The 19567-nt window shown below is 39.7% G+C and overlaps 1 protein-coding gene across 2 annotated transcripts in view; it reads right to left on the bottom strand.

Moving 5' to 3' along the window:
* OGT (O-linked N-acetylglucosamine (GlcNAc) transferase) overlaps positions 1–16698 on the bottom strand; it is a 43339-nt gene extending 26641 nt beyond the window's left edge. The window contains exons 1-5 of one of the 2 annotated variants that reach the window (XM_080909645.1): positions 16480–16698; positions 13559–13739; positions 12535–12778; positions 6348–6416; positions 2810–2926 (exon numbers count right to left, since the gene is read on the bottom strand). In XM_080909645.1, the coding sequence (XP_080765771.1) occupies positions 2810–2926; positions 6348–6416; positions 12535–12778; positions 13559–13739; positions 16480–16516 (648 nt within the window). In that variant the 5' untranslated portion in view covers positions 16517–16698. The remainder of the gene's footprint in view (positions 1–2809; positions 2927–6347; positions 6417–12534; positions 12779–13558; positions 13740–16479) is intronic. The other variant, XM_080909646.1, reaches the window with a different exon arrangement.
* Positions 16699–19567: the final 2869 nt, after the last annotated feature.

Genomic DNA, 19567 nt, shown 5'->3' with positions numbered 1-19567 from the left:
TATAGTTTGACTTAGATATATGCTGTCAAAAGATCAATCCAAACAAGTACACACCTTTAATTCTAGTACTCCCACAGAGGCCAGATGAAGGAATATAAATAACTCTGAGCTCTAAGCCAACCTGGTCTACATAGTGAGCACTAGACCTGTTTCAAAGGTCCCCTAAGAGTGGAGTTATAAATGGTTGTAAGCTACCATGAATGTTAGGAAATGAACCTGGATCCCTAGAATAACAGTCAATGCTCTTAAACTCCTGAGTCCATCACAAATTAAAGCTAGTAAAATAAATACCAAATAATAAATAAAATACATATATTTATCACCTCACCCCCCATGAAATTCCCTTTAAAAAAAGTATGAACACTTAAAAATCTATTCTTTTTGGGTTTTGTTTGTTTTGAGATAGGATCTCACTACTTAGCCCTAGTCAGCTTGGAACTCAGAGATGCACCTGCCTTTGCTGGAACTAAGGGCATGTGTCACCACTTCCTGCCTTAAAAATCTATTCTTACTGAGCTTGGCAGTGCATACCTATAAATCCCCAGCACTGAGGAGGTAGAGGCAAAGGCCAGTTCCAGATCTACATGCCTATATCAATATATGTAAAAGATTTTCTCTAATTTTTTTAAAAAATGTATTTTATCGTTGTTGTTGTGTATATTGTGGATGGTGGAGCCCATCCTTGCTAAATGTACATGTGGAAGTGTGAAAGACAACTCTGTAGAGTCAATTCTCTCTCTCTACCCTGGGTTCTGGGGACTGAACACAGATCATAGGGGTCACAGAGCACCCACTCTTACCCACGGCGTCACCTTACAAGTGCTCCTCAGAGATGTGTTGCACTCATGTTATTTGACATAGATCTTTTTGTATATACCAGGCCAACTGTGAACTCTTAATTTATTCTGTAATAAACTCCCGAATAACTAAAATTATTAGCCTGTGCCAACATGTATGGATTTTCACTTTGCTTTGCTTTGCTTCTTTTTTTCTCCACAGCATATTTTGTTAAGTGAGACAATTTTTATGTTGTCTAGGTTCACTTTGAACTCCTGGGCTCAAACAGCCATGTGTAATAGCAATTTTGAAATATACCATACATACAAATGCAGTACCATCCAGTGTAATAAATGGCTCACTAATTCCACAGTCAACTACAAATTTATAAACTTTAACCAATATTGTGCTGCCCCTACTTCAACCCTATCCCCATGTTACCTATCTTTCTACTGATCCTAGGAAACTGCTGAACATAAAAGGTGTGTTGCACACATGCTTGATGTAGCAGATGCACACATTTGTGCATATGTACATGTACATGGCAGTATATATGTAGATGGATGTCAGAGATTGAATCTGCTTTCCTCAACCATTTTTCACACTATCTTTGAGCCAAAGTCTCTCACTAAGCCTGGATCTCAGCAATCTGGCTAGGCTAGCAGGCTGGTTACTGTTCTCCAAGAATCCTCTACCTCCACAGCCTGATAATTAACGTTTTTAGACTCCACACCTAACTGTGACTACAAAGTATTTGTTCTGCTTGCATTAAGAATAAAGCACAGGCAACAAAAAAACCAAAAAAGACAACTGCAATAATACAAAAAAACTATACACAGCAAAGAAAATTACCAGAGTGAAAAGACAACTGATAGTGGCTAAAAATATTGCAAACCATATATCCCAGAAGGGATGAATATTAATAATATGTTAGGGTCTAAACTCAAAGAAAGAGAGTAAATTTTTAAAATGGGCCAAAACTCTGAATAGTTATTTCTCAAATAAAAGCCAGAAGCCCCAGCACTGAGGAGGATAAGACAGAAGTAAAAGTTCAAGGTTTGGGGCTAGAGAGACTGACTAGACCTTTAGAGCATTAGCTATTCTTACAGAGGACCCTGGTTCAGTTCCTAACATCCACATGGTGACAGAAAACACTTTTACACATAAAAAGTAAAAATGAACAAGTCTTTAAAACGTTGACCTCAAAGCCATCCTCAGCTATATGAAACCCTTTTTAAAAAAAAGAAAGAAAAGATGGGGGCTGGAGAGATGGCTCAGTGGTTAAGAGCACTGACTGCTCTTCCAGAGGTCCTGAGTTCAAATCCCAGCAACCACATGGTGGCGCACAACCGTCTGTAATGAGATCGGATGCCCTCTTCTGATGTGTCTGAAGACAGTGACAGTGTACTCACATAATCTTTAAAAAAAAAAAAGAAAAGACAAGTGTGTAAATAAGTCAACAGGTACTTCCTTGCTTTCTGGTATGACAAGTTATTACAGACGATGCTGTATAATTTCCTATTCCAGCCTTGGAATCAGCGTTTTCATCAGGAAGCTCTGAAGCCTCAGGTCCTGTCCCTCATGTCAGTCTTGACAATGGATCCCTCAACAGCATGTCCTATGTCCTATTGCTTCACTCTGAAGAGATACCTACTTCTTTTAGGAAAAAGGGCATTTTAAAACCAGATGGGGGTAGTTCATGCCTGTAACCTGAGCATTCAGGAAGCTGAAGAGAACTGCCAGTAGGCTGAGGGCCAACCTGAGCCACACAGTAAGTTCCAAGCCATTCTACACAGAGTGGGAACCTTCTCTCAAAAACACTAAATAGTGATAATAAATTAAAACTTTTTTTCAATTACTAAAGTATACTCTCAGTACAAATCTCAAAAACTGCCATATCATATACTATCTGCAAATGCTGCAATGCTGTCAAGAATACATAGCTGGTTAAATAAATGACTACTGTTTTACTCTAGTAAGAATGTTCTGTACCTATAAACATTTCACAAAAGCTCAATTATTAATGACTAACCTTTTCAAAGTGATGAATTGCCAGCCAAATCTCCCCTTGTGCATTGAAAACACAGCCGAGATTACTCCAGGCTACAGCAAAGTTTGGTTGCGTCTCAATTGCTTTCAAATAACATGCCTTAGGAGGGTTTAATGAAAGAAGACGAGAGGGGAAGGAGATAAGGGGAAAGGGGAAAATTTGTAAAGGGGAAAAAAAAAAAAGATTGGGGAGGGGGAAGAAGGTGATATCATTATTTCTTCTCTGACCAGCCAAAAGTGACCCTGCAGCATAGGCTCGCTTGCGCCAAAACTAATGCGCTGCCACAGCTGGCTGCTCCTGCGCCTGCGCCACCAGAACCCAAGTGCAAACCACCATGTTCAGTTCTGCCAACCAAAGAGCAATCCTCATTCCGGGACTCATCTGGGAGGTTGGGTGCTGCTAAACACTAACACCAGACTCTTCGGATATGAAAACCTATATGGTTCTAGAGCTAGAAGTCTAAGTTTCCCCAGCCCACATTTCCCAAAATGTGTTTTTTGCAAAGTGTTTTAAGTAAGACATCACAGGAAAACCAAAAGCAAAGCAAACAACAAATACAAAAAAAACACCCAAATTTCATAATCACATAAAACAGAAAAATAGCAAACAGTTTCCTTAACTAGGTGTGGGAGAGCAGGTCTGCAATCAGTGCCTAAGGAGGTGAAGGTAGGATGGTCATAAATTTCAGCTCATCCTCAGCAACAAAGTCATCTGGAGGGTGAGGATGAGACAAAGCAAACAACAGAAAGTTTCTTTCCTATACTTTAGAAAGCCTTCAATATGCATTTTATTAGAAAACCAAAAAGTTAAGGGACCTGCTGCTCAAAAAATCAAAAGAAAGCTACTGAGCCATACCAAAAAAAAAAAAAAAAAAAAAAAAAAAAAATGTTTCTGCCAAGTCGGTCATTATCACTTAGGCTTTAAGTTTCAGATTCACAACACCCCTCTCTTCTGAGGAGGAAGAAAATAAAACCTCACATGACAGGATTGCACCTAGGTTGAGGTCCCTGTAATGCGAGCGCAAACATCGCTGGCGCCACCTAACAGCATCGCACTGCGCAATCGCTGCGAACTGCTGCGCTACAAAGAACACCCCTAGACGCAGCAAACGGCCAACCAGATCCATTAATCTACTAGACAGGCCCACAGAGAATATTTACTTAATGAGATTAGTTGGACTCAAGGTACGTTAAAACCCAATTTTATCCAAAAAGGCTACAGAATAGGACAGAGAGCCAGTCAATCAGATTACTCATCTAGTCAACCGTTCACAGGGGCTCATTCGCACGCAATGCGCATTAACGCTGCGCAGCCTTTGCGCTACTGCAGGGTCACAGCGCATCATCAGAAGAGCAGAATGCTGCAATCCAAACAAAGAAGAAAAAGGAAAAAAAATGAACAACAAGAAGAGTTAGAAGCTTTTACTAGTAAATTATCTAATAATTTTAATATCTTAATTAACTTTTACTTATTTTTGACAGAATTGTGGCTATAGTATAAAACATTCTTTTACATAACTTGCTCGTAAATAAAATTATTTTAAGCTGTTTCTGAAGCCACAAGACAGAAGATTCAGGCATGGAGGCAAATTGTTTTTGCTGTGGCAGTTACAAACCCGTTACCATATTTCTCATCATGTGACTTTTCGGTGCGTTCCTTGCTGGAAGAGGAGGAGGAGGTTGTGTGTCTGCCCTAGATCCAGGCCTCGAGCTCCCTTCAGCGAGGCACCTTACGCATGGAATAGGAGGTTTCACCCACCTGAAACCTTCTAAATACAATATCAATGGTGAAAAACCAAAAACAAGAGAGAAAATAAAAACAAGATCATTAGTAAAAGTTCAACAAAGCAATTGAAATTCTTTGGATGTCTATTACATATGGGAATGAGGACAGTCTCAGTCTGTAACATGGGAAACATGCAGAAGGGAGAGGGTTAATCAGGGCTATTGCATACAGCGGGGATTTTTGCTGGAAGAAAGGCTCTTCACTTTCTACAAAGACAACTTAATTTGATTCCATCTACTAGGAATATATGCTGGCTTGAATTTTCAAATGCACTGATTACAAAAGAAACACATTGCATTTCACTCAAGAGTATTTTCTGGTTTACTAAGTTCTCACAAAAAAAAGAAAAACAAAAAACAAAAAACAAAAAACAAAAAAAAAAACAGAATGACATTTTTCAAACTAGGTGTCTCCAGAGCTCTGAAATAAAGAAGTCAGCAACCTAAGGCAGGCGCAACGTCTCAGCCTAAACCGATGTCTAAAGCTGCAGTGAAGTGCAATTCATGTTAGCTGTCCGCTTGGTGGGGTGACAATTGATAGGAGCATATCAAATATTTGTTCTAGAAATTACCAATCGCTTTATCAGCTAAGATTGAAATTAACATAGTTCATCAGCTGGAAACCTACATAAGGTTAATCCATAGTGTTGGCAGAATTTATAAAGTTATGCACTTAAAACTCGTGCCTTTTTAATATTAGGTGGTGCTGAAAAGCTTTCTCCCTCCCTGGATGAGCAAACAGACAGCTACGCTGCGCATACACTCCACGCATTAGCATGCGCGTGGGGCTCAGAGCAACAGGTGGGAGTTTCAGAAGCATTCTGGTTTCTCCCCACTCCTCACCCCTGCAGCGCGGTTGCGTAAGGTGGCTTGTAACAAGACAACTGCATTTATAAATTTAATTGTAAATTGTACCAAAAGCTTTAATTAACCCAACCTGGTGTTCAAATTCATTATTTGGAAACACAGAATGCTAAAAGCCACCTTTCCACTTCGGCAAGTTTTCTTTCGATCAGTCCATTTCCCAAACAAACCAGCTTTGTCCTTTTTTTTTTTTTCTTTTTTTTTAAAGGAGGTGGGGGGTGGGGAGGAATAAAAGAAAAGGAAGTGAGGAAGAAAAAAAAAGATAGACAACTAGGATTGGGGAAAAGGGGGAAAGGAATTTGGGGAGGAAGTGGGGAGGGGCAGGATGTTCCAATTATTAATTTGCAATATTTTAACAGCCTTTCTTCCACTGTAAAGGGGTGAGGAAGATGAAGGGAGGAAGGTTAAATAAGAATTTTAAATGCCAGTATTACAGGGTAACATTTGGATGAAATTGTTCTCCACTTACAAGCCACAAAGGACTTAGAAGAGCAGCGTTTTCAATGGCACCTGCATCATAGGCGTCTTGAGCCAAATCACAGGCACTCTGCTTGTCACTAGCAGGCAAGCCTCAGATTTGAAGGAGTGTTATTGATTCCCACACAGGATCATGATGGAGCCCGTTGTTATTAAAGATGATCTAACTCAGCAGAAAGGCTCCACACAATGCTCATATTCTTGCTTTACCCCCAGATTTAGAATAGATTATGCCAAAAGCCTGCTCCTGCTCTAGTCTGAGGCAAGTCATGCCAACAGTTTTCCTCAGTTTCATAGGACTATTTTGTGAAGATAGCTCAATGAAGAATTGAAGACTTGGCAAAAGGTACAGGTTTTCATAACTACTGCTTAAATGTGTTCTAGCAAACACCTACCTTGGCTTCTTCCAAGCGACCCAGGGCTTTGAGCAGGTTCCCCAGGTCACTGCGAACACAGTACAAATCCTAGAAACCCAGAGACAGTATCATTAATTATATTTCCTCATCAAAAATATCCCACCTATGCATTTAACTCTGTCATTTTAATGTCAACTAAAAGCAGCACTTGACAAACTTAAGCATAGGCCCACAACTCCTCATCTTCTATTTTCCAGAAAACCCAAAATTAATTCAATAGTAAAAACGTAACTTGAACTTACAAGACATTATTTACAGAATTGGTTTCTCTTCTTAGTATGAATACTATCTTTAGCTGCACAGATATGTGTTTGCTATCAGCTGCTACTCCAGTTCTGGCTGAGAGATCTGTATATGACACCACTGTCTAACATTTTTTCTAATGCATTTGGCCTCATTAGTTTCTTTTTTTATTGGCTATTCTCTGCATTTACGTTTCAGATGATATCCCCTTCTCCCAACCTCACATCAGTTTCAAACACAAAACTACAAGACCTTTTCAGAGCCTCTCTCCCTCTCCAAACGTCACCCTTTGGGGAAAAAATGATTGAATATTTATTCAACTATTTTATTCAAGGTGATGATACTCCTGTATCAAGGACCAGAAATTTTCCATAGCAAGGAAAAACAGCGCTCCAACTTAGCAAGTGATTACCTGTCAAGAAACTGACCCTTTGGCTCTTTAGCTTATTTAGAAACCTTGACTTCATTTCATGCCTAGGCAGAAGTATTACCATCCAACCACAGCCTCACTTCTGCCACTAGATTACTCATTAGTATTAAGTGCCATCAGAGCTGAGTGGGTGAATAAAGAAAAGCAGTTGACTCGGCTTTTTATTAGCAGCTCAATTGTGTTGCTAATGCTCTGACTCACCAGTCGTTCATCAGTATGGCACGCTAAGTAAGCTTAAATTTTTATTTGCAAAGTCTGCTTTTGTCAGTGGAATTTTTCAGTCAACAACAAGCAGAGACGATGGCAATATGAAGCACGTTTATCATCCCGAACTGTTATGTGGGTGAAAGAATCTTAAATTCTACAAAGTGAAATTTTACCAAATAGTCCAAAGAATTATCATATAGTATTCTTCCAGGAACTGTATAATGGGTTACAGAATGAGTTAGCTTTACTAATAAAGCTGTTTCTCTTCTGTACTGGATGAACCAAGAAGTCTGCCAATAAGGTAATGGCTAGCTAAACTGGGACAATTCCATGATTCACCTTAATTGCTTTGGAAGAGTAGGCCTATCTCACAACCTTAAGCACAGGCTGATATTATTCCACAAAGCATCAATGTGTGCCAGGTACAGTAGCATGCACTTATAATCCCAGCACTTGGGAAACCAAAGCAGGAATATCATGAGTTTAAATCCCTACCCCCACTCCAAGTGTTATCATATTGAGTTCCCAGCCAGATTGCACTACAGAATCAGACTCTAGATAAATAGATAAGTGAATGAATAAAATAAGCAAACAATTCACGGATACCATTAATCATATTACAGACTATTCATCTTCTGTGATTAGTCTAAGCACTTTGTCTAAGCAATTTTGTATTGAGAAATAATGAATGTTATAATTATGCTATCTACTTTGTGTAGGTTTCCTTCTTTGAACCTTAAAGGTAACCCTTTGTTTGTCAGGCTATGTTTAAATATCCAATCCCATGTGTTTACACAAGCTACTTCTACTCCTTAGTGGATGATAAGCATCTTTAGACTTTCCCCAATTTCTATGGCTGTTCTGAGCCATAAATTTCAGAATCACAATAACTAAGTGACAAGATTTACTTATCAATTTTTTATGTGAGTACACTGTAGCTGTTTTCAGACACACCAGAAGAGGGCATCACATCTCATTACAGATGGCTGTGAGCCACCATGTGGGTGCTGGGAATTGAACTCAGGACCTCTGAAAGAGCAGTCAGTGCTCTTAACCACTAAGTCATCTCTCCAGCCCCATCTATATATTTTTACCCGTTACATAATTTTACCAGTTATTTTCTATAAACTCTTAGATGGAATATCATCTACATTCATCACAGCATACTACAACTAACATATATTATCTTATGGACTAGCAGTGTAGGTCAATTGTTAAAAAGCTAACTCATATGCCAAAGGCCCTATGTTTGCTCTCCAGAGCTGTAAAAAGATGAGAATATAAATGTCTTCAAGGTTACTGTAAAATAGTAAGTCCACTTTAGGAAAAGGCAAATCATATCCTATTAAGTAAAAGAGCAGAGCATCATGGCAGAACACCTGCCTGGTATGCGAGGTCCTGAGTCCAATCCCTAGTATCACAAATACAAACAAATCAACTAACTCTTTCAGCTGGCATGGGGGCACTGGTCAATAAGCCCAGCACTTGGAAGAGTTAGATAATAACAAATTCAAGGTCATTCTCAGTTATATAATCAGTTCAAGGCCAGCTTACACTGAGAGTAGTCTCAAACAGCAAAACAGGTCTGGGAGATGGCTCAGTGGTTAAGAGGACATGCTCTTCCAGAGCACTGAGTTCAATTCTTAGCAGCCATATAAGGCAGCTGTAAAGTGCCTATAATTCCATGTTATCTAATACCTCCCTCTTTCCAGCCTCCAAGAAGACTACAGTCATGTTCAAAGATACAGCACACATACATATAACAGTATTTTAAAAACCAAAATAGACATAACCATGAAAGCCAAATCTAGACATGCATTCATGTGCATACATGTAATAAATACTCAGTGTCCATAAAATACAATAAAGTTACAAATCTCAAAAGAAATTCCATTCATAACCCCAAATCAGATTCGGCTTTATCTGTCAAATCAAAATAGTATCTGCTAAGAGAATTACTTTGCTTAAACCTGGCTCATTTGCCCATCCCTAGTTAATAACTTTCATGAAAACCTTGATTTAATAATATATGTAATACCAAAAAAAATACACATTCAAAGGAGAAATTTAGGCTAGGTCTTCATAACTGAGACTTAACAAAGGAATAGGGCATCAAAAACAAGGAAAAACAGTATGATTAAGGGCAAAGAACAAGAAATAAGGTGTCCCTGTATAACATATCCCTCCCTAGTATAACTGCTTCCCGATTTTCCTCTTAATGGTCGGTCCACCTCTGGACCCCCTTACCATCCCTCTACATACGTGCACATTGAGGAAAGCCAGGCCGATAAAAACCTACAGTGCTTCTCAACTGCCTCTCAAATTAAATTCAAACTCTACAGCCTCTATTCTTTTGAAATCTTCCAATTGACTCTGCTCTACTACACTCACTTCTTGTTACTACTTGACTCAGCACTTCAGCCTGGTGAGTCTACTTGCTGTTTACCTTCCTACAGAATGCTTAGGTTCTTAGCGGCCTCTCAAGGGAATCTTCTGATTAATACTCTCCAACAATAATCACCCAAGGAGTGTACATCTTTTTTTCTCCGTTATGGGTCAGGTCTGTCTCACATGATAACCCCTCCAGTTCCTCACCAAGTTTTCTACACAACAATCAGCACTTGAATATTTAAATGTGACCCTTGCCAAACAACCTTAACAAAAAGCAGAGTGGCAAGAAGTAGAAGTGAAAGGATTTCTCTCATTCAGCTAGCTAGCTAGGACTCTCACAGCAACAAAACCAACAGGATCCTTGTAATTGACGGTGGCATGCGCTCTCAGGACAGTTATCTACCATCAAAGCAGAAACAGCTACTCAACAGCTTACACACTTAGCAACAGCAATTCAGGCTCACAGCCATCACACAAAGGAGAATTGTATGCATAATTTGTAAAGAAATTGCCGAGTATGGGCAATTCTAAGAGAACACCAGAAAAAAACAGCACCTTAAAATATGACAGGCTAAAGTTTCAGCAAATGTGTTAAGCCATAGAACATTATGCAAGACAGCTCCAAATATAAAATAATATGAAACAGCTCTAAGTTCTATAATCAAGTCATAAACTAACTTTCACATTGGTGCATCTATAAATTTACAAGAGAAGCACTCCTAAAAACCAGTAAAATTGAGCCTGACATTTTAATTTTTCACTGCTACCAAACCAAAATAACCGGAGTTTAACTAATTTTCAGACCGCAAACAGCACCACCAATTCCATCCAATGCCAGAGTAACAACTCATACAGCACAAATATATACAACATTTATTTTAAAAGTAGCATGGCTTTGTTTCTCATTTTAATTTTCCCTTCTCAAAATAATCCTGTATTATATTGTCAGCAAAGTTAACTGCTCTACTACACAGACAGGCAAGTAAAAAACCTGAGCCAGGGCCCTGGGGATCTAGCCCGGATGGATAAGTACTTATCTACTGTACAACAAAGTCCTGGGTTCTATCCACAGTACCACACAAACTGGGCATAGCGGTACACTCTATAATCGCAGCACTGGGGAAGCAAGGGCAGGAAAATAAGTTGTTCAAGGTCATCCTCATCTACTTAATTAAGTTGGAGGCCAACCTGGCCTACATGAGATTTCCTCTCAAAATAAAGTTAACTAAGATTACAACTATGCAAAAAGAGCAAAGCTAACGCTTACACAGTCAACAAGTAAAGGATAAACAAAACCCTGATTACTAAAGGAAAAGAAAGTACTATCCTGTGACAACTGGGCACACAAGAGAAAGGCTTATGCCTTAAGAATCAAGTCCAAGTCCCACAGGCAGCACATTCAAGGTTAGCTGTCTAAAACGAAAAATTACAAATACACTCTAATTTCAAATATACACTGAATATTTGAAAGAACACACAAGAAATTACTTTCATTATCTCCAAGTCTATGCAATTTCTCCCTAGATTAAAAAGCAATGAATAAAAAGCATTTATTATAATGTACTCACAAACAAAAGCACCATGTAGCTATTAAAAGGAGAACTTGCCCTGACTCAAACTCTATACCAATCAAAGAACATCTATAAAGTTAAACAGCCATTTCAGAGTGATTTTTATCATTTTTGAAATTAAAATAAAATTTTATTTTCAACATTAATTTTAAAAATAATTGCTAAAAAGATAATAAGATGAAAAATGATCAGAGCATTGGCAAACTAAAATAAGCTTCAGTTCCCTAAACAATAAAATTGGAATCAAGAGACAGGCTAATGGTTTCCAGGCTGTGCTCACCAGCTGGTTGCCTTGGGACGAAGAAGTTTCTTTTTAGCTTTCATTTTTTATTCATGTCAGCATTTGCTTTGATAATTCAACTTCAAGTTTCAACATCTACGTCACCATTTCTAGCTAGCTAGTTAGCTGATCAAGAAAGTTACATAACCCAAAGTCTATTATTGGGGTTATTATTGGCAAAATTAGAAATAATGCCATCCTCACCAAAGGATCATGGTAAAGACTCAGTCTGAGCTTGTAGACTTTCAATAATGGTAGTTGTACCACTTAATCATTAAGCACGTCCAGGGCGATTCCATACTCAATGTCAACTTAGCTCGTTTATGCTGCTGCTGCCAAGACCTACCACTTACCTATTAAAAGTCTACAGCCACTTTCGCTTCATCAACAGTTTCCTGGGCAAGTTTTACATCTTTGTAGCTTTCTTAAATTTTTCTTTGTTTCATACACTATATTTTGATCTTTCACAGACTAATACTTGTTCTCCGAAAACACATGCAACTTAAGAGAATTGAAGAACTAATTCAAAGACTGGTGTAGATCTGCAACTGCCTTAATTCTACTACTTGTAACTACATTAGGTGGGGAGTACTAAGAATGTTTTGAAGTCTAGTTTCCCTGTCACTAATATACTAGCACCTTTAATTTTTTTTTATATTATAGACTAAGACCTTTAATCCATCATTCCTTAAAAATCAACTGCTATAAACATCAATCAGAATTTACCCAAAGTTCATTAAAACAGCGCACATGCACGCACATGCACGCGCGCGCACACACACACACACACACACAAATATCATGTGTCTTAAGCTTTAAGCTAGCATTACAAAAAAAATTGATGGAATTTTTTAAATAAAAATAATGGTTATGCTTTTTAACTTTCTAAATAGATTTTTTTTATATCATGCAGACCAAGTCAAAGCAATTTCATCATTTCAAGTACATAAACAACTCTCTCAACCCTTGACTTTCTGAAATAGCAAACGATGCTTGTTTTCTGGATTGCTGTGAAGGGAAAACAGCTAATAAACATTTACTTACAGGATTGTACTGAAGAGCAGAGACATATGCTTGCACTGCTCCCTCCATGTCACCTGCTGCTACCAAGGCTGCTGCCAGGTTAATATAACCATCAATGAAATCAGGCTTGAGCCGCAAAGCATGTCGATAATGCTCAATCGCTTCCTGCAACTGCCCTCTTTCCTTGTACACATTTCCCAAATTCGAATAGGCTTCTGCTAGAAGGGGATTCTGTTTAATTGCCAAGGTGCTAAAGTGAGCAGATCTGAAAAAATGGAAAGTGTTGATGCATGGATATGCATGTTAGAGAAAAAGAGGCATGGTCATATGCAACTGAAACAGTTCCCGAAAATCCTGTGTCGTGAGACATTATCCTTTAACTAGCACCCAACAGAAAAAAAGTTTGAAAATGAAAACTTTCCTAAGGTGAGAGTATCCAGATTTGATATAAGAAAGCCGATTCTTATGTAAGAAAATTCTTATTAGAATCTATTACCAAACTGCCATTGTATAACACGATCATTAAGATTAAAAATAAAAAGTGCACAGAAGAGTCTCATTTTCCATTTGTTGGCAAGATTTAAAGACACACATCTTCAAATGCCTAAGTGTGCCCAAATGATAGTTTACTAGAAGATCCACGGCACAAATTCTTCTCTTTTGATTAATTCAATTAATTAGCTAAAAGCAACAACAATTTAATGAGGGTATTTCCAATCTGAGGTACATATCCCCCTCCTACGAGTCCCTCAAGCTAACAGGTCTGGATGCTCAGATGTACACTAAGAATAATTACCTGAAAAGAATATCTCCAAGTGATAGAATCTGGGGGAGAAGACCATAGTCATACTACTGATAATATACTCACCCCCACAAAACGGGGGGTGAGGGGGGGGACTAGCAGCTAGGCATATCAAACATGATCGAAAGAACACATATGCATTGGTGGCTCATATGAAACCCAGCACTGAAAATCTCTGAAGTTCAAATATTTATCATTTGTTAAGCTCAGCACCAAGAGGCAGGTTACCCCAACATCTCCTACCTGTCCAGCCTTCGACACTGGAAGTGTATAGATGAAAGTAATAAAAGAACACCAGTATTGTCAGGCTCTTGTCTCCAGAGCTGCATGCAGTGTCTCTCAGCTGCCTCAAAATCTCCTGCCTGATATTCTCGATGTGCCAACTCAGCTAACCCTTGGAAGGAAAGCATACGTTTCGTTGGTTCTGGAGAATCATCAAAACATTTGAGGGAAGGAGGGGGGAAAACAAAAAGTTAGAAATGCAAACCAAAAAAATGTAAAAATATGGTAAATTAAACTTAAAGATGAAAATGCTTGAAACTATGTAAAGCACTAGAGTGTTCTGCATTTTATTTAAAACCCCAGTCTACAGAATTTATCTCTTTCAAATCTGCCCATTATTAATGCTCCCTTTTCTAAACCCCATAGTAATATTTACTTCCAAATGAGATTCCCTTCTTACATTTTGTACTTATAAATCATAGGTAGATTCACTAAAGTCACTAAACTTAGTATACTGACACAAAACATTAAACATGAAGTCTGCCAAAGTTACAAGAATTTATTGTCAGAATAGCCTAGTGCTAAGGAGACTTCAGCTCAATTTCAAGCTGGATTGTATTCTAACACTCTCTCAGTGCGGGTGGGGATACCAGGTGTCTCTTTTAACTCTTTAGTTTGTGAGTTTTACAGCTTTCTTTCTTTTCTTTCTTTCCTTTTTTTTTTTTTTTTTTTTTTTAAGAGCCAGCCTAAGGGGGAAAAACAAAAAACAAAAAACAACAAAAAAAAAAAAAAAAAAAAAAAATGGGTCAAAGTCAAAGAGCTACTTTTAAAGCAGCTGATAAACAAGATAAGTTCCCAGTCAGGGGCTAAAGCTTTTTAATGGGTTCCCCAAACATTTTAAACAAAGATCCAAATGTTGTTCCTTTACTGGAGAGGACTCACACTGAGACAGAATTAGCTAAATCCCACCCACACTGCCTTACATTTTCTGCTGTGTTCATGGCTCTAACTGAAGATTAAGACATTGAAAACAACTCTATTCAATAACCAGGCAACAATCTATAATTGGAATAGCTTTAAAATGCTGCACTATAAAACACGGGATAAAATATACCATAATAAAAAATGCTTTTGTTCTGAGGGGCTTGGTTTAATTAACATAATAAAAGCCAAAATTCAGGTGCATGCCTAAGGCTCAGCTGTAAAAATTTATCACATTAGGAAATCAAGGATAACACTCTCTAGTCTAGATGATAAGAATGAGAAACCACAGACCTAGTACTTAATTTTAACCAAGGTCATGGGGACAAGCTCAAATTTGAGCCAAGAAATCCCATACCAGAGCAATTTCCTAACAGAATGCACAGCTAACCACAAAAAAACAAAGACCAGAAAGATTTGTGTCCAAATCTGAGGTTGGAGCCAGAAGATCAACTTGAAAATTATATTTTAGACAACAACTAGCTCCTAAATTTAGTACATTTACCTGTCACTTTTCAAGTCTGCTCTTTTATACTGGAAATGACCGTTTCTTCAAATAAAGTTAACAGTCAGAAAAGAGCAAGCTCTTACAAAAACCTAACACAGAATGTTAAATTTTTTAAAATCACTCTGGGAAAATGGGAAGGTGGAGACCGGGCTATTATTGACCCCATTCCAGTCAATTATGGATGAGATACTATTTTAGAGTCATCTACTTATCGTTCAATGTTCAAAATTAGCAACTAAAACCTAGACACTGCGAAACAATAAAAAACAACAACCTCTTGGGAACCTTAGAGCCACAGCCTGGTACCCCACTCCCTCCCGCCCCAAATAGCCTCAATCTGGAAAGGCAGTTGAAGGACACTCCTACAATTTGGTTGTTTCCTTATTTTCTGTAGCAAAGGGTTGGGAATGAATCGTCGAAAAGGGGCAACAGCTTTGCAGGGTGCAGCTACACTCCAGTTGCTTTACAAACTCTTCAAGCAAGGATGGAAACTTAAAAAAAAAAAAAGAAAGAAAGAAAAGAAAAGAAAAGAAAAGCACACCCTATGAATAAAGAGATACTGAGCTAAAGAATGGGGATGAAAACCCAGAGGCTGCGGCGGAGGAATACATTGAGAAAGTAACACAAAGAGAGAATTAGGAGGGCGGGCAGGGTGGTCAACGCCAAGCAACGCACCGAGGGTGGTTTCTTCCCTGAGGATAAGAAACGACCGTCGGGCTGGCCCGCTCCCAGAGGAAGGGTGTGGTTGCAACAAGCCGGGAGGGTTGACGGGGTAGGAAACTCAGGACTGGGGCAGCGAGTGCAATAGGGTGACAGCTTAGAGAGCCCCTGGAAATTTCCAACCTAAATCGGGGCCGCTCAACCCAAAAACACCAGAAGGCGCTGCCCCGGCGGGGTGCGGGCTCAAGTAGCTCTTCTTGATGCTACTTGGAAGCACATCGAGGAGCTTTCGCTAGTCGTTGCCTGATGCAAAGTGAGGCTAGGATTACACCGAAATAGCATCCCCGCCCCAGACTGGCAGAGGGGAACCAAATGTGGCCAAGGGAGAGGGGCTTTGGGGAGGAGGTGGAAGTGTACGGGAGGGAGCGACGAGCTGAAATTGAGGAAGAAAGCAGTTGCGAAGGGGACGGAAAGAGCAGGGATTCCAATGCAGCCCGTTCCAAGACATACTAAGCGCGCACGTGTGCTGTAGAATCGTCCCGAGAGAGAAGGCTAGAACAGGGATGGGATACAGCAACGAGAAAGCCCAAAGCAAGCAAAATGCAAGCAAGCAACTACGGAACGTTCACGGAACGGACGGCAGCACCAAACCCGATCAGATAGCAGTAGAACTCAAGAGAGCTCAGTAATGCCACTGATGTAATGGGGATGGTTAGAAGGAAGTGATGAGAGATAAAAGACGGCGCCAGTCCCCCAAAGGGACGTCTGCCAAAGTAGAATGGGACACTGGTACCTGTGCTGTCGGCCACGTTGCCCACGGAAGACGCCATCTGGAGCTTCTTGAGATAGAACAAGGGGGATAATTAACTTCTACTGCCGCCACTACTAACAAGAATGTTTCTAGAGGTAGCAGAAAAGGGGCAGCAGCCTTATCAGTGTTTTGGAAGGCTTAGGGGGCGGCAGAATATACTGAACTCGAACCTTAAGAACTCCTGTTAGACATCTACCTCTCACTGTCTTGAAATGGCGGCGACGGCTCCTCGACCGAAACAACACAGGCCGGAACTACTTTCTGTTACAATCAAGTGCCCCGCGGAGGTAGCGCGTAACGAGACTACCGACAAAACGCCTGTAATCAAAGTCACTTGCTCTTACGTAACCTTCCGCCCAAGGTCTATTGCGACAAACATGACTATAGAGAGCGCATGCGACAACCCGGTCTAGGCAACTCCGGGATTAGGGCACCCTGTGGGGTAAAAGCCTGCAAGTTTTTAAGAGCAAGGCGGAAGGGCAAAAAATGCCCGTCGATTACATATCCACCCCCCCCCCCCGTAAGCGCTAAAGTAGGACTCTACTACGTACCTGGTCAATGATGTCGATGTTAGTTGGAATGTCAGAGCGTCTAGAAAAGTTTAATTAACTCCATTCGAAATAAAATGGGTAGTTTACACGGCCAACATGTTAGTTCTAAGCAAGTAAACGCGAATATTTGCGTTTCAGAAACAGAGCTGTTCAAAACGATGGTGGAGCCGGTTCCGATTTGAATGCTTTTTGATTCAGACTCCACCCATGAATTAAGTACTTTGATTAGAAAAACGGGTATTCTACATGAGCTGAGTGAACCCAAACGTGTTCGATTTGAACCCTACAGCCCGAAAATTCAAAATCGTTTGTGAGATTCGGGAGAGTAACCGGGTAAATGCTCAGTTGTTCAGGGACCTGCTAGGAGTTTACATTCCAAAAGCAACCACAGAAATGTTAAAAAGGATTCGTTTTCCTCAAAATTCCTGGTTCTGAATTGTGACTTTGTTTCGTCAGAATCAAGGTCTGCGAACGCTGCTGAGCTTAAGGCAAATGTTTTATTTGCCTTCTGCCTTAACCATTCATCTACATTGAATTTCGAATTGCCTTCCTTTGAAAATACAGCTAGCTCTTAGGATCCTCTTAGTTCAAGTTCAGACATTTGTTGTCATATTGTTATTAATTTACATCTCCTGCCTTGTTCCTAGAAATTTTTATGATAGCTCATCACATCACTAAGTGATTATTACAGGTCACTGGGGACTCTTAGAGCCTTTCTGTTTCAAAACCCGTTGATCTAAGGAAAATTAGAGAGCTTGTGTAAAACTGTTTGCTGTCTAGCCCCTTGGTGAAATAAGAAATAAAGAACAAATCCTCAAAAGCTGCTTCAATTTCTTGAAATCGCCAAACGAACTATGAACTATGGATTATGAGTGCAGAGAAAGTTGATAGTATTGTTAATTTCTTCTGCCCCACAGAATCACAGGTAGTAGAAAGGAAGTTCACCACACAAACTCTCCTGGATTGGTTGCCCTTGCCTTTTCATGTGATATACCTGGCAAGCCCCTCGACCACCACTCAGCTTTTTCACATTAAGAACAGGTATCTCAGATTCTACTAGCAGATGTTTAGGCCTTCTTGATTAGTGCATGAGAGTTAACTAAGTAAAACTCGTTAAATATCAGGCCAGTGTCACAGTGCGACGGCTATTTGACTCAGAAAACTGGTCTGAGGTTCCCTCGTCTGAAAGAGGAGTCGTCATGCTGCTATGAAAAAAAAATGGATTGTGAGGCTCATGTAACCCAGGAAGAAAACCTCCAATAATAATAGTACCTTCTAGCATAGCTTCTTAAGCCAATAAATTAGCATTTACTAAAATCTCTATATTCAAGGCACTGTGGCAAACATAAAATGAAAAAGACAAAATCTTTGCCCTCAAAGGAATTTCAAGTCTGCTTAGATAGACCCAAAATGCTGCTTAAGAATAATACTGAAGATTATTTAATGAAGACCATCTGACTCTATTGTGTGGAAAGAAAAGCTCAAACTAAAGGGGCTCTGACCTTGGAGGCTGGAACTGGGCATTGTGGAGAACGTGGTGCTTTTTGTGCTCCTTTCAATTTTTTTCTTCTAGTTATTCTTTCTTTTCCTTTTTCCCCCTTTTTTATTTTTTGTAATGCAGCAATTTGAAATTTGGAGCCCTTTGTAAAATACAGCAACTGCTTCCATTCTAATTCCAACCTGTGCTACTCTAACACCTTTTACTGCATTACAGTTTCCTAGCCCTTGTAGCATCCCCCAGAAGTCTGTTCTTTAAACCGTACTTTTTGCAGTAATACCATGAGCGCTGGAGAGTGTACCCAGTTGCAGTCACTGGAAGATTGTCCCGAAGGATAAATGAAGCTGAACAAAATACATTGGCACAGCACCCCAGGCTCTCCAGATGCATGGGGATGCTATTCTAGAGTCCCTTGGATTCGGTAACCACCCGGAATAAAGAAACCTCCCAGAAAGAAAGAAAAAAAAACTTCCTAAAGCATTTTAATGTACTCATTATTGTTATGGGGGGGGCACAGGAGGCAAGCATGCCACAGTGCATATGACCTTATGCGTGTGGAAGTCAAAGGAAAACTTTGTGGAATTCTCTCCACATTTTGGGATTGAACACAGCAAGCCCCTTTGCCCGCTGAACCACCCCACTGGCCTCCCCCAGGTTTTTTTTTTTTTGGGGGGGGGGTCCTACTTGGAAGAACATTAAAGAAAACCAAACTAGTTTGTGGTAGTATAGCCAACATAGACAGTGAGCTTGGGAAGTGACAGTTTCTTATTTGGTGGCTGCTGTGATGAAAACAGTGGCCGGCTGGAAAAACAACAGTGAAAACAGGGAGGGAAAAACAACACAGCTGTAACTTCTAAAGCCCAGTAGCTACATTAGGAAAGGTAACTTTCTGCAAAACAAAAGCCAAGGGGGCCTCAGGGAAGGCACCCTCCAGAGCTCTGCCCAGGGGGAGGACTTTTCCTCTTGGCTGCCAGGAGTCTTTAAAGCTGTGAAAAAAATAGATGTCAGGACTCAAAGGTTA

This window comes from Micromys minutus, assembly GCF_963924665.1.
Source record: "Micromys minutus genome assembly, chromosome: X".
In the NCBI taxonomy this organism is placed as follows: domain Eukaryota; kingdom Metazoa; phylum Chordata; class Mammalia; order Rodentia; family Muridae; genus Micromys; species Micromys minutus.
The sequence above is the reverse complement of the archived record's forward strand: the minus strand, read 5'-3'. Positions and strand labels throughout refer to the sequence as shown.